Raw genomic sequence first — 15,182 nt, 5'->3', positions numbered from 1 at the left:
GACAAATACTCTGGTGGAATTTGTAATCCTCAATTTGTTAAATAAGTTAAATATGTTTATGGTCAATAAGCTCAGCTAATATGAAATTCAAACTCACAATATGTTCAATATATAAGTAGGAAATTTAGTGTATGTTTGGTAAACTTGAAAACAACGATAGGAACACACCACACGGTAGCACGTAAGCTACAACTAGTAGAGTTAAGTAAACGCGAGTCTAACTCCACACCAACGTGGAAACAAACATTCTATAATAGTAAATAGTAAAATAGTTCATGACTTGAGTCGAGTCGAGGCTAGTGTAAACATCTCCTAATATCACCAACAGTCAAGCTAAGCACACTGTCCTTTCCTTTGTCCTTCAGTAAGCACATCATACCTTTTCCAACATTCAAATGAAAATAAATGAGTCAGTGAATTTATTACACAACTATTACTCTTATTCACACAACCTCAACTCAGAAGCATTTGCCAAACTAAAAAACAAGACCAACTCAAAGAAAATCTCTGCTAAAAACATGAAAAAACCTCGGCAGCAGCACACCAGGGAGCAAAACAAATCAAATGTAAATTTTGAATTTTTTTTTTAAGAGGCTATTGATCCCCAAACCTCAAATAAGACCTAAGACTACCAAAACAGAACCTGAAATAGTCTGCTAAACACACCAAAAGAGGCCACAAAAACAGCACATGCCCAAATCCAAAAAAATCCACCTCAAGCGACTAACAACCGATAATAGACACTAAAAATCTGTACACAGAAAAAAAAATGATTGCGAAGTTTTGAAAAAACTTATGAATCCAAAAAACTCGACAATAGATTTCTGAAAGGGTAAACTTTCATCAATGTTAGTTTCGTTTTGTTTAATTTAGCAGGCAAGAGGGAATTAAAATTCTTGTGAGCATATCTCATCTTCTATCTTATAATTTTCATTAAATCTAGTAGACTACCAAATCAATAACAGTGACCAATAGATGATCATTCTCAAATTAAATCAACAATGCATGGAACAAACAATCATAAATGAAAATGAATAAATGAAAAACATATAGGAAGAGAGGAATAGAACATTCTAAACAGAAATGACATGAGCAAATAAAAACATACCTAGCTATTCACCTCCTTGGTTGGAGGAAGAGGCTTCAGCCGCACTAGCAGCAGCAGCGGTGGCGGCTCTCAGTTTGGCTCTCTCTTCGTTAGCAACATCAACTGCATTAGAAAGTCGGCAATACATTTCTTTCATCTCTCTGGATGTCGTACCTAGAGCTTCCCATCCATGAAGTCTTGCTTCAAAGCAATGTCTTGCTCCACGGTCCCTCCAAACTAACTTTTCATCTTCACTCATAGCTTCCCACAAATCTAAAGCAACTTCAAACCTCATTCTATTCTTCTTCAACTCATCCAACCTAAAATAGAGAGAGAATAAATAAAAATAAAAATTTATAAATCACAAAAATAAAAACAAAAGTATAAATACGCACCGAAACAGTTCAAATGCTACTTCATCACCAGCTTCCCTCTCTTCTTGCTGCCATGGCTTCTTGGGCTTTTCATGATTTTCTTTGCAAGACAAGCACCATCCATCATTATAATTGCACAAGCAGGTCATCTCATGCCTTTCCCTTTCATAAGCTGAAACAAAATCAGATTCTCAGAAGAAGAAGAAGATTGAAGTAGAAGTAGTTTGAATATTTGAAAAAGTCAAAAAATATATCAAGATTAACAACGAAAAAATAAGGTAAAAGTCTATCAAGTTTGGAAAGATGTAATGTAACATGTAGCATGGATGAAATGAAGATGGAGATGATCATGAACATGATGAACATGAAACATCATGAACATGAAACATGATGAACACGAAGATCATGATCATGAAATCTAAACACATTCAGAAAAAGAAAAAAAAACATCAACAATGAAATGTAAGAATGGATTGAAGATGAAAATAATAAATAGGTAACAACCATCCCAAATATTAGACATTTTTCTTAGAAGTTGAAGAGTTAAAAGCAAAAAAACAGAAGAGTGTGAATGTGAATATGAATGTGTGTGTGTTGAAGTAACAATATCTAGAGAGGGAAATAACAGTAAGAAAAAGAGGATCAAGCAAAAATAGATATAAATGGATTTTTAAGAAACATCTAAAAAAAGAATACAAACAAAAAGAAAAAGGTGACATGAAACTAACCTTTACATGGCTTGGTTTTGTTGTGGTAAAGATCAATTAGAGACACGAAAACTAGAGGGAAGTAGGAAGTGAGATTCTCTTTCTTTCATTTTCTAATGGGATTAGAGAAACAAAAGTAAATAAATAATGACTTTGAGATGCAACACCTTTTCTTAACCATTGTCCTGTTGGCTTGGCTTGGTTTTCCATCACCATCTTTCTAGGTTCCACTTGTGGAATTTTTTACCACCAATAGCATTAATTACCTTATTTACCATAACTGCATTTGGTGTAATATGCTTGAATTTGCTTTTGCCACATTATGAATAGAAGACAAAAAGAAGTTAGACCACTGTGTTTAACAAATTGAGTCATAAGTTCAATTAAATGTCTTAGGGGTGAGTTCTCATCGTCAAAGAACTTATGGAATACATATGGGAGCGGTGCTATTTAGCACGACGCTCTTTCCCCCACGAATTTGTACGACCAGCACAAACTACACCCATTTTGCTCTATTATAAGGCTTGCAAACTGTCAGCATAATTACAACAACATACTAAATACTAAAACAAAAAGTCAGTATAATCTAAACAATGTTGCTATAATCACTGTCACGTCGGTATTGCTATAGTCCAAAGAAGTGTTTTTTCCAATGGATAAAGATTAAAGTGTAAAGTAAATCATTGAAGAGTTATTTAGTGCCCGTTTGGTTCAGCTTTGAATATAATTGATTCTGAGAGAATTGATTCTGATAGAATTGATTCTGACAGAATTGATTCTGAGAGAATTGATTTATGTTTGGATACAATTATGTAGAATTGATTAAACAAAATGATTTATGTTTGGATGCAATTATGTAGAATTGCTTTTGAATGTATAATTACTAAAATAGACATAGCTAAAGGAGAATTGATAAAGAATGAGAATTGATAAAGGGCAATAAAGTAAAATAACATGTTGTAATAATAAAATATACAAACTTATACACGTTGTTCAAGGAGAATTGATTCTAGAAAAGCTAGAAGCTAGGATTTGTAGCTTCATGGAGAATTGCTTTTGGAGGATAAAAGCAATTCTGAAAAGCTGAACCAAACACGTTGTTTTTGGCTAGAATTGCTTTTGGCACTGTAGAGAATTGATTTTGGGCTAGAATTGCTTCTCAGAAGCCAAACCAAACAGGCAATATATTATATCATAGAATTGATTTGTAGTAACTGGAATTCACATCACAACGCCCCTGAAAGATATATGTTTGTGATTTCTCATTAAATAAAAGATAAAAACCATGTCGTGCAACATATCATTATCCTACATATGGTGAGTTCTCTCCTCTCCAGTTGGATATTTTTCATACACATAAACTAAGAATCAAACATATAATCGCGTGTTTAAGATGGTCAAATATGTTACCACTTTGACTAATTCATTGTTAGTCCATTATAATAACATAGATAATCCATTACAACTACATACGACTCTTTTCTTTTAATGCACCAACTCTAGTCACTTTTGTTTAGGGATTTAAAATAGTCACTTATGATGCAATAAATATTATATTAAAAAATTACAAGCATCATAAAAAAATAAATAAAAAAATAATACTCACTCTGATCCTATATATAAGAAAATATTCTTTTTTTAGGTACATTGAATAATTAATGTATCTCGTTTACGATGAAGACTAGATACATTAATTATTAAATGTATCTAAAAAAATAATCTTTTCTTATATATAGGACCGGAGGGAGTAATGTATTAAAATTAAATATAAGAACTACTTACCAAAAAAAATTAAATAACAGGTGAGAGGAGCTTTTCAAATCTAATAGGAGAGTCTATATATATTTTTATAACATTTTTTTGGTTTATATATAAGGAAAAAAACAAATTAGTCAATGATAAGTGAGATTAAACCGTAAAATGTACGTATAATAACCTTAACATACTCTCATAAACCATTTATTTAAAAGTTTGTAAGAAGGTGAGTTGGAAGACCAGATTATAAGTTTTTGCTTCCTCTTTTCAAATACTACATATTATATTATATATTGTATAAAGAATTTAATTTTGATGCACCATCAATAGAATTGTTTTTACATTGTAAATCAATTACAACAAATAGTATGAGTGTATTTAAAATAAAAATATAATCTATCGTGTTTTACTTACGCCAATAATTGTTGATGTCTGCAAATGTTTGGGGTCTAGTAACACTTTGGCTAGCAGATGAGGAATTTTTACCTTTTGATTATTTATCATATGCTAAGTAGTTTCAAAATGATAATTTGAAAACATTGTGGTAAAATCAAAGATACTTACATCATCAAATATTTGAATGTCAACTTAGAATGGAGGAACTTGTAAATGAGATTTCAAATAAAGATATAAATTTTCCATTCTTGGTTCTCTTTTCCCCTCTTCCATTTGAGCCCTAACATTCATAGAGTATAATAAATTCTTTTACAACTAAAGTCAGTGAAATAAGTGATCAACCAATAAGAATCACTGAACTGACTTATCATATTAATATTTCACCTATGTTGGTATCTCACACTGAGATTTGTGTTATGCTCAAAATCTTGCACGGATATATGTATTTATGAAGTGAAAATAGTCTCAGAAAAAAACAAAGAAAAGGGTTTTTTTTCTTAGGGTAAAGTGAGTGAGGTAAATGGTAGAGAAACACTTGTGTGGACCAGGACCAAGAATTTTTAGTTTGGTCACACACACAAGTTTTTTCCTTCTCTCTCTTCTCTTCTCTCTTCTCCATATTCTCTCTCTTCTTTCTTCTCTCTCTTCTCTTTTTTCTCTTTGTGTGACCAAAGACCACTTGTGTGAACCAGGACCACACAAGATTTTCTCGTAAATGGTAATGGCAGAGACAACGTACGACAATTCAAATAGCCAATGAGAGTGTTCTCAAATTTTGGCCAATTCAATATAATATTTTTTTTTATTGGTCAAGAGTTTTTTTACTGTTTGGATTTGTCAAAAGTTTGTGTAACATTGAATATTTGAGTCTTATGTTAGTTCATGGAGGTGGATATTTCAATGGGTATTAACCATTAAGAAAAAGGGTTTGATCCAAATGGCAAATAGTTGAACCAATCATATAGTGGGATCTTGTGCCAGCGTGGCAGTGGTAACCAATCAGTAGCTCGAGGACATTAAGGTATCAGAAAAGAACATCATGCGTACTGTGTAGAAATTAATAAAAGGGTTTCTTAATATTTTATAGTAAAAGTAGTAAAAGTTTCTTTTTATCATTTCTTTGCTAATTTTATCCTTGTAATTTTGATTTAATTTACTCAACTTAACACTTACACGCAAATGTATTTATGTGTGTGAAAACTGAAAACATATACATCAATGATTTGATATACTCAACAGCTCCAGTTAATTTGGTAAACCATATGAATGATAACATTTAATTTAGAATAGTGTGATATAGTTAGATAACCTTACTTATTTGTTCTATGATATTCTTTTATGTTAATATGTGTGTTTATATTAGTATTGATGTTGGAGGAAAGTGTTAAGACAACGCAATCGATGCATATACACATAGCTTTGGAAAATTGAATTTGAAACTTGCATATGATTACTGGATTTATTTTTACTTCTGTTATTATTTGGAAATTAGATACTTACTATATGAAAATTGGTTATTGTGTGGCCAAAACTTATCATACTAGCTTTCAAAATATGCCATGTAATCCTCCAACTTGGTACTAGCTAAAATATAGCATATTGACATTAGAGATACATTTCGAATAAATTAGTTATGAATGCAACTTATGGGAATTGTTTTATAACCCTTTTAGAAATGACATATGACAACGATATACTAAAACGACACTTAAAATGAAACGGAAGTTCCTTAAAAAAAAAAACTTAAAAAGGAACAAAGGGAGTATTTTGGTAAGATATTTATTAACTTATACTCCATCCATTTCTAAATATAAGCAAAATTGACTTTTTAGGTGTATTATTTAGAAGTTTGTAGGAAGGTGAGCTGGAAGACCAGATTATAAGTTTTTGCTTGCTCTTTTCGAATATATATTATATTATACATTATATAAAGAATTTTTTTTACCAAAAAAAAAAGAATTTAATTTTGATGCAGCATCAATAGAATTGTTTTTGCATTGTAAATGAATTACAACAAATAGTATGAGTGAATTTAAAAAAAAAAAAAAAAACTATCATGTTTTTTTTGGGTACAAAAGTTTAACATGTTTTACTTACGCCAATAATTGTTTATGTCTGCAAATGTTTGGGGTCTAGTAACACTTTGGCTAGCAGAAGAGGAATTTTTACCGTTTGATTATTTATCCTATGCTAAGTAGTTTCGGGCATGGTTACATTAAATGATAATTTTTCCTTTCAAAAAAAAACATTAAATGATAATTTGATCAAACATTGTCGTAAAATCAAAGACACTTACATCATCAAATATTTGAATGTCAACTTAAAATGGAGGAACTAAAAAACGAGATTTTAAATAAAGATATAAATTTTTCTCCTATGTAAAAGCCTATTATGGACCATGAAAAAGCAGCAACTATAAGATAGATGACCAGAGATAAATATGTGTGAGTATGGTTGAACATGACCATATTTACTGTGAATAAACAATTTCTATATCATTCTCTCAACTTGCAATGCACATTCAAAAAATGCAATTTATCCTTTAATTGTACATATATATAGTTTGGTACATAAAATTTGTTTCCTACTTCAATGAAATCAATGAGATATGAATCAATGTATTGTCAGTATGGTTACATAATGACCTCTATCTCTATGTACAATCCGAAAGAATGCAATGTGCAGCTAAAATAATATGTGAATAAAACGAGAAAAAGAAGCAAGTTTGAAGGCTTTAAGAATATGAAGAGTGCTAACACTACTTAAATCCAAAATAATATGTGAATAAAATGAGAAAAAGAAACAAGTTTGAAGGCTTTAAGAATATGAAGAGTGCTAACACTACTTAAATCCAGGTTCACCGCCACCTCGACACCATACTTCGACACCAACACATTTTTCACCGAGGATTACCCTCGGTTAATAACCGCCATCTCCACTTTGAAAGCAAACTTTCATTGAAAATCCTCATGTCTTTCACCCTTAACTCACCATCCAGCCGTTCTACAAACATCGAGAAAAATTGAAATTGAGTTTATTAATTATATTGATTTTAGAATGATAAAATTCTTTTTTAGTATCAAATGTCTATGTTTATTGGACAAATGACTTATTACTTATTTAATTGAGGTATAAAACAACTCTTTATTATTGAATAAACAATCAGTTTAGTTTTTAATTAATTAAGAGATAATTGATAAATTTTTAATTAATTAGTTTTTATAAAAGTATTTGAACTTCGTCAATTTAGTTTTTACAGTAAATAAAAATTTATAAATTTAGTTTTTAACATGTTAGTAGCAGAGATTGTAAAAAAAAAAAAAATAGCATATTAGTAGCATAGACTACTAAATTAAGGGTCTGTTTGGAACCATAGATTGTGGAAGGAAGGGGGCCTAATAGGAAAGAAAGTTTTTGGGATTTTGTGCTTCCATGGTTTGGTTTGATTATAAACAAGGATGGAAAGAAACTTTTTGATGGGTCCCGCAGCAAAAAACAATCCACTCCAACTTGGTGAGAAACGTTGCAGAAAGTGTCTTTTTATTGAAAAGACATAAAACCCACCCATCATCTTGTTTATATTAAATTAAAATTGTATAATACATGTGTATATATCATTTTTATAAAAGGGTATAAATGACATTTACAAAATATAGTTTATTCTTTCCTTCCACTTTCTATTCACTTTCACTATAATCAAACAACCTAACAAATCATGTCACTTTCCATTCACTTTCTTCATACTTTCTTTCCTTTAACAATCTTTCCTCTTACAATCTTTCCTTTTACTTTCTTTGGTGATCCAAACACAACCTAAAAGATTTAATATAGTTTAGAGACTATGCAGTATGTTTACATTGTTTAGATTTTTATTTACTGTAAAAACTAAATTGACGAAGTTCAAATACTTTTATAAAAGCTTCTGTCAAAAAAAAAAATACTTTTATAAAAGCTAATTAATTAAAAACTTATCAATTATCTCTTAATTTGTTTTTTTAATAACCATAGTTTTTTTACTCATCAAAATAATCTCATTTTATTTGACGAATGGATAGAAGATAGTAACAGTAGCATTTCCATGGAGCTTAAACTTCAAGCATCAATGGCTTCATCTTCATCTTCTTCCACTCCTTTCTGCACCTATGCAGTTCATCACCATGCCACCAACCTTCACCCTCGTCAAAACGGCTCCAACAACCGTCGTTTCACTCCCAGAAAAACCCCGCCTTTACGTATGGGTAACCCTTCAATCCAACCAAAATTGAACCATCATCAAAGCCGCAATCAACATAAAAATGCAAACTTTGCGCATTTTCTTCAAGAGGGTAACGTAAATCAAATTTTAGAATTAATGGGTCAAGGTGTTTTTGCAGATTATAGTGATTTTCTTTCTCTTTTGAAACTATGTGCGGATTTGAAGTCACTTGAATTAGGGAAAAGGGTTCATGAATTCTTGAGAAGATCAAAATTCGGAGGGAATGTTGAATTGTGTAATAGATTGATTGGGTTGTACGTGAAATGTGGTTGTGTGAAGGATGCGCGGAAAGTGTTTGATAAAATGCCTGAGAGAAATGTCGGTTCGTGGAATTTGATGATTAGTGGGTATAATGTGAATGGTTTAGGGAATGATGGTTTGTTGGTTTTTAAGCAGATGAGGCAACAAGGGGTAGTGCCTGATGAGGAAAGTTTTGCATTGGTTTTGGCGGCGTGTGCGTTGGTAGACGGTGTGGAAGAAGGTTTAATGCAGTTTGAATCGATGAAGGAGTGTGGAATTGTTCCGGGGATGGAGCATTATCTGGGTGTTGTTAATATTTTGGGGTGTGCTGGTCAGTTGGATGAAGCTCAGGAGTTTATTGAGAATATGCCAATTGAAGCCGGAGTTGAGGTTTGGGAGACTCTGCGAAATTTTGCGAGAATTCATGGAGACTTAGAACGTGAGGATCATGCTGATGAGCTGTTAACTGTTCTTGATCCTTCGAAAGCTGCTGCTGATAAAGTGCCACTCCCTCAGAGAAAGAAGCAGTCTGCAATTAACATGCTGGAGGAGAAGAATAGAGTGAGTGAATATCGGTGTAATATGCCCTATAAAGAAGAGGGTGATGTGAAATTGAGAGGTTTGACTGGGCAGATGAGGGAAGCAGGTTATGTTCCTGATACGAGATACGTTCTCCATGACATTGATGAGGAGGAAAAAGAAAAGGCTTTGCAGTATCATAGTGAACGTTTGGCAATTGCTTATGGTCTCATCAGTACTCCACCGAGGACTACGCTTAGAATTATCAAGAATCTACGTATATGTGGAGACTGTCACAATGCTATCAAAATCATGTCCAAGATTGTTGGAAGGGAGCTCATTGTGAGGGACAACAAGAGATTCCATCATTTCAAAGATGGAAAATGCTCTTGTGGAGATTATTGGTAGTGTTGGTAAAAATGTAGACAAATGTAGATACTCTGATGATATATTGCTAGATTGTATTTTGTTTGCTGCCAAAAATCTGTAAGGTTCAAATCCATGTTTGGAAAGATGAAAGAAAATTTTATTCCATCTATGAATTAACCTGTATAGCTTATTTTCTTTGTCGTGCATGTTTGTTAGACTAGAAGAGTTAAAAAGGCCAACAGTATAATTAATTATTTGCTTTTCCTCATTTTTGAACAACATGAGCATGTTGTGATATTACATCAGTTTCTGCAGATATCTTATTGATCATGGCTTGTCTAATTGAGTTGAGAACTAAATAGCCAAAGATAATTGGAACGTAATAGAAATATGGTGGTGGTTGCGTAGAATAAACCGAATACATTATCGCCATTTGTACATTTAAAATGTGCAATTTATCCTTTAATTATCCTGTCTGAACAACATAAAATTTATTTGCTACTTCAATGAAATCAATGAATCAAGGTTCTTTTTCTTGGTATAGTGCATAACGACCTTTATCTCTATGTACAATCTGAATGAATGCAATGTGCAACTAACATATGTGAACAACAATTTGGATAGAATAAGAAGAAGGATGTTCCTGTGTAGATTATTGGTAGTGTTGGTAAAAAGCACTCAAATGTAGATACTCTGACATGATGATATATTGCTAGATCGTTTTGTTTGCTTCCAAAATGTGTAAGATTGAAATCCTAGTTTGGGAAGATCAAGCAAAGTTTTGTTTCATGTATGAATCCCCCGATATAGTATTTTTCTTTCTTTCTGTCGTATTGTACATGTTTGTTCAACAACAACCAATCCTTATCCCAATAAGCGGGGTTGGCTTAAATCGGTCTCCGTGGATATATATTATTCAGCATTGCTTGTTGAGTTCAGAACTAAAATAACTAACGATAATTGGAAGGCAATAGTATTTCAGTGGCGGCATAGATAAACTGAATACAGTGAAAGGATGTGACTGTGTCAACATTTCTATATCATTATCTCTACTTGCACATTCAAAAAGTACAATTTATTTGTTAATTGTACATAAACAGTTTGTCCTGTTGAAATCAAACTATCTATTTCCTACTTTAATGAAATCAATGAGATCTGAATCAGGGTATTGTTTGTTGGTATAGCGCGTAATAACCTCTATCTCTATTTACAATCCGAAAGAATGCAATGTGCAACTAAAATAATACGTGAAAACAATGTGAATATAATGAGAAGAAGAAGCCAGTTTGAAGCTTGCGAGAAGTTAGGAGCTTATTCCTAATGTGAGCATGGTTGACTGATTCTTTTGTTAGTCTACTTCATCTTTTGATGGTACTCTCAGGCATGATTTCATGGTATCATAAACTGTGAAGCCAATGGCCGCAGATGGAACAACCTGAATTGCAAAAAAAAAAAAAAATGCTTAGTTATACAGAACGGTCCTAGAGTGTGAATTACTTTAATGTTCTATGATTCTTCTCACCTTTATGTAGTTGATACTCAGCCCTGAAAACAGGGTCTTCCAGCCTTGCTTTTGAGCAATCAAAACCATGGATCTCATGGTCCCTTTCAATTCAGTTTCCTCGGATGCCACGAGTTTTTGAACCTAGTTAGATTAACTTTGTATCATGTTACTCAATATCCATCTATAATTTCCAGACGACCAAATAAAGCAAACTACCTGCATTTGCCTCCTGACAACTTCAAGAGGATATGTGAAGGTCTGACCAAGTAAACCGGCAACAGATCCACATGTGAGTTTCGCCATGATGCTTTTCTTGTAATCCTCGGGTACATGGCGCTTCATTTCCCCATAGAAGTAGAATTTCAAACCCGCGTATGGGAATATTCCAAAGAGTGTCGGAGCTGTGGAATACAATACTGCTTGCTGAATTAACAGTTCCAAACACAAGCAGATTTAAATGCATACCTACTCCCCTATAGAGACCTCTAATGCCACCCTCTTTATAAGTTTTTGAAAGACAGTCATGGATCCCTCGATAAACTTGTTCATTATTTACCATCCCCAACACATTCAACTTGGTTGGACTAACAACCTGCGGTTTCAATTTCAAACGCATTGAAGTTAACACTTAATGTAATCGCAAAATACAACCAAAGTCATGGATGACAATTGATTTGATTTCTGATGAAAAATATATTTTACCTGATAAGGTAACTTGGTCCGAATTAAGTCAAGCGGATAGGTAAAAAGTACAGCTATCCCTCCTGAGAGTGACCCTGCCATAAGGTCAAGGGTAGGACCTTTCCAAACATTAGGAAAAGCTTGCACGATCAATCTTCGGTATTCCTCATAGGACATATACTGAAGACCTGCATAAGGAATAATCCTTGCCACACTTGCTCCATTTCCCCTGCAAATAATTTTGCATTGGTGATTCTGATTAATTGATAGTAGATAAATCACCTACCTATGATTTTTATCTACCTGATTCTCCTAACTGATCCAGACAGTCCTGTGCTATAAAACTCAGTTCTTCGGGTCTGCAAAGAATGATTGTGATCAATCGATCTATGGTCAATTGGTCGTTTAGTTTAAGAAAAGCCATTCTCTAATTACACGCAACGAAATTTCATGTCTGTGTTTCTGGCCATTATCTCCCCACACTCGCGCAATCTTACACAATATCTTTACTTTACTAGTGTATGCATAGCAGAAAAAAGCATAAGAAAAAAGAGGGAAAACATCAATACTGCTAGAAGTGAAAAATTGAGAATGATAATTATAAGGGAAAGAATAAAACTGTGATGTATAATCAAAATGACTACATTACATGTAGCACCGACACTTCTTGTGGAAGACGTATCCGATATGGTTCAGATATCCGACAACGACACGACATCACATATGTGATTACATCCAATTAAATTATTTTCTCAAATACTCATCGGTGTCGACGTGTCAGTTTCGTATTTGATGTCGATGCTTCATAGTTTTCAAGATCACAGTGCTTCATACGTGATTACGTTCAATTAATTCATTTTTTCAACTTATTACTGGTGTCGACTTTGGTGCCCGTGTATAGTGTCAATGGTTCATAGTATTCAAGATCACATTATTTACGAGCTAGTATAGAACCTACGATACCTTATGTCTGTAACTGTAACTAACTTACTAACTGATTCAGGTGAATTAGTTTTTCGAGTTAGTTTAAGCAGTTTAAGTTAAGTTCCCCTCTTATGTAACAGTAATGGTTAGGACTTAGGAATGCAAAAACTCAGCTTTTGTTATTCTCTAAAACTCTACATTGACTTTCAATGATTCAATTATCAAAATTTACACTAATAAAATCGAAGCCAAACTATTCATTACCATAACAATATCCATAACAGTGAAATGCACAATTGACAAACCACTTACACGTAAAGCATCCACAGTCATGTGGCCAAAGAAAGCATGAAACCTTGGATCTTGCCTGATCCTTATCCAGTCACGTCTGTTAGGGAAAATTGCCCTTGCCAGAAGAAGTTGATCTTCTTCCTCTTCAGTCCAAATATGGTGATGATTGTGAATGTTGTTAGCCCCTGCCATCTGCACAAAAAAGATAAACCATGTTCAGTTAAAGGACAATAAGTTAACAATGTTAAGGGTTAGAAGAGATGAAGAAGAAGAAGAAGAAAGAAACAAGAAAGAAAGAAAGAAAGAAAGAAAGAAAGAAAGAAAGAAAGAAAGAAAGAAATAAAGAAGATACAAAATGATACCTGAAGGAAGATGAAAACTTGTTAGAAGAGATGAAGAAGAAGAAGAAGAAGAAGAAGAAAGAAAGAAAAACAAGAAACAAGAAACAAATAAAAAAGATACCTAAACCAGAGAGTTCTACGATTGATTATGTTTGTAATGGTGAATAATGGTTTGCTATGAAGGAGCAAGTCGGTTGAATGGTTTGCTATGGCTTATGTATGGTTAAGAGTGAGAATGAATATTGAAAAGCAAGCTCATGCAACGGTTCACCTATAAGAAACGAAACTTGTATAACACTCTTCTTGTTAGTTATTCATACAGTTAGTTACTTACATGATTTAGCTGTAACTGTAGTTAAGTTAGTTAGTCGGATATAGTTAGTTACTTACTTACATGCTGCTTAGCTGTACTCTGTACTCTGGTTTGGTTAGTGAGTTATTATTCTATGTAGTTATTATTATTATTAGTATAATGCCTAGTTAGTGTGCACATATGATACCTGAAACGATACCGATACGATACCGACACGGTGATACTGGACATTTTTCAAAATCCCATATACAATACGGTCTCGATAAGTTATTAAAAAATTAAATTTAAAATTAATAGTATATGTGCCCAGTGTGTAATCATAACTAAAAAAGATAATAAATAAACATTCACATTAATGAAAATGATCAAAAGAAGAGACAATATGTTTTTGATAGCGTTGTTAGACTTGTATTTTTATTTCTTATTATTTTCTTTTAAATTTTTTTTTTTAAAAGGAAATATGTAAGACAGAAGCGTCGATGTCGGATTATAAGTTAGTCGTGTCGGTGTACAAGTTAGTCGTACCTGACACGTATCGGTCATTTTTTAAAAAAAAATAAATATTAATTGTCCGATACTTCTCTGATATGCGTATCAAAACATATCGTAGTGTATTTGGCCTAAATAATGAATGAATGGTAATATTTGGCCCAAAAAAGAGAACATTTATGTGTGTTTTGCTTTATCTATCTATTTATTTTATTTTATTTTATTTGTTGAATGAATTTTTAAAAAGCTTAAATGAATTGTGTTTCGACTTTCGAGACTTAATATGGTTAGAGTTATCTCGGAGACTTTCTAAAGAGGTCTTCATATCGACAACATAAGTTAAATTTATAGTCAATATTTTATCAACATAGTCAAATTATATTAAATCTTTTAATTTAGCAGTCTCTACTAATATGCTAAATTAAATCTTTTAATTAAAAAAGTTCAGAGCTAATAATCATGTATGACTACTTTTTACAAGGTTATAATTGTTGTTTTTAAAGGAAGGTTATGACTTGTTTTTATCACCTTATAACTTATTTTGGTAAGAAAATTCAATTAACTTATAGTTTATCATGATTTTCTCTCAATTTTACCATATCATGATTTTCTCTCAATTTTACCATTGATATCTTATTTTAAAAAAATTAAATATATTATTTTAATCGTAGTTCATATTTATAAGATCGTATTCACCATTTGTTAATTCAGACAAACTTATCAATTATCTCTTCCTTCCTTTATTTTTTAATAACCATATTTTTCCTCATCAAAATTAATTTACTTTATTTTATTTGATGAATGGATTTACTTTATTTTATTTCCATGGAGCTTAAACTTGAAGCATCAATGGCTTCATCTTCATCTTCTTCCACTCCTTTCTGCACCTATGCAGTTCATCACCATGCCACCAACCTTCACCCTCGTCAAAACGGCT

The 15,182-nt window shown here is 32.4% G+C and overlaps 1 protein-coding gene and 2 pseudogenes across 4 annotated transcripts; 1 reads left to right on the top strand and 2 right to left on the bottom strand.

Annotated features, from left to right (window-relative positions):
- Nucleotides 1-81: 81 nt before the first annotated feature.
- On the bottom strand, nucleotides 82-2,117 carry LOC146918676 (uncharacterized). 2 transcript variants are annotated; one of them, XM_085720299.1, is made up of 4 exons: nucleotides 1,966-2,117; nucleotides 1,483-1,633; nucleotides 1,109-1,407; nucleotides 82-379 (listed from the first exon to the last, which is right to left on the bottom strand). In XM_085720299.1, the coding sequence occupies exons 1-3, from the start codon at nucleotides 1,982-1,984 to the stop codon at nucleotides 1,113-1,115; spliced, it is 465 nt and encodes a 154-aa protein (XP_085576425.1). In that variant the 5' UTR covers nucleotides 1,985-2,117; the 3' UTR covers nucleotides 82-379; nucleotides 1,109-1,112. The 2 variants fall into 2 exon arrangements, with proteins under 2 accessions (XP_085576425.1, XP_085576426.1); XM_085720300.1 differs by having other exon boundaries at nucleotides 82-359.
- Nucleotides 2,118-8,309: 6,192 nt separating this feature from the next.
- On the top strand, nucleotides 8,310-9,875 carry LOC146918675 (pentatricopeptide repeat-containing protein At2g15690, mitochondrial pseudogene; annotated as a pseudogene). The gene has a single exon (XR_015016332.1). The product of XR_015016332.1 is annotated as a pentatricopeptide repeat-containing protein At2g15690, mitochondrial pseudogene (transcript).
- Nucleotides 9,876-11,019: 1,144 nt separating this feature from the next.
- On the bottom strand, nucleotides 11,020-14,299 carry LOC146918674 (mitochondrial carrier protein CoAc2-like; annotated as a pseudogene). The gene is made up of 7 exons (XR_015016704.1): nucleotides 14,282-14,299; nucleotides 13,076-13,294; nucleotides 11,909-12,142; nucleotides 11,672-11,798; nucleotides 11,423-11,607; nucleotides 11,225-11,347; nucleotides 11,020-11,137 (listed from the first exon to the last, which is right to left on the bottom strand). The product of XR_015016704.1 is annotated as a mitochondrial carrier protein CoAc2-like (transcript).
- Nucleotides 14,300-15,182: the final 883 nt, after the last annotated feature.

The sequence above is a fragment of the Medicago sativa genome, chromosome 6 (assembly GCF_051527215.1).
Source record: "Medicago sativa cultivar Bolivia chromosome 6, Bolivia_mono, whole genome shotgun sequence".
NCBI classification, from domain to species: domain Eukaryota; kingdom Viridiplantae; phylum Streptophyta; class Magnoliopsida; order Fabales; family Fabaceae; genus Medicago; species Medicago sativa.
The sequence above is the reverse complement of the archived record's forward strand: the minus strand, read 5'-3'. Positions and strand labels throughout refer to the sequence as shown.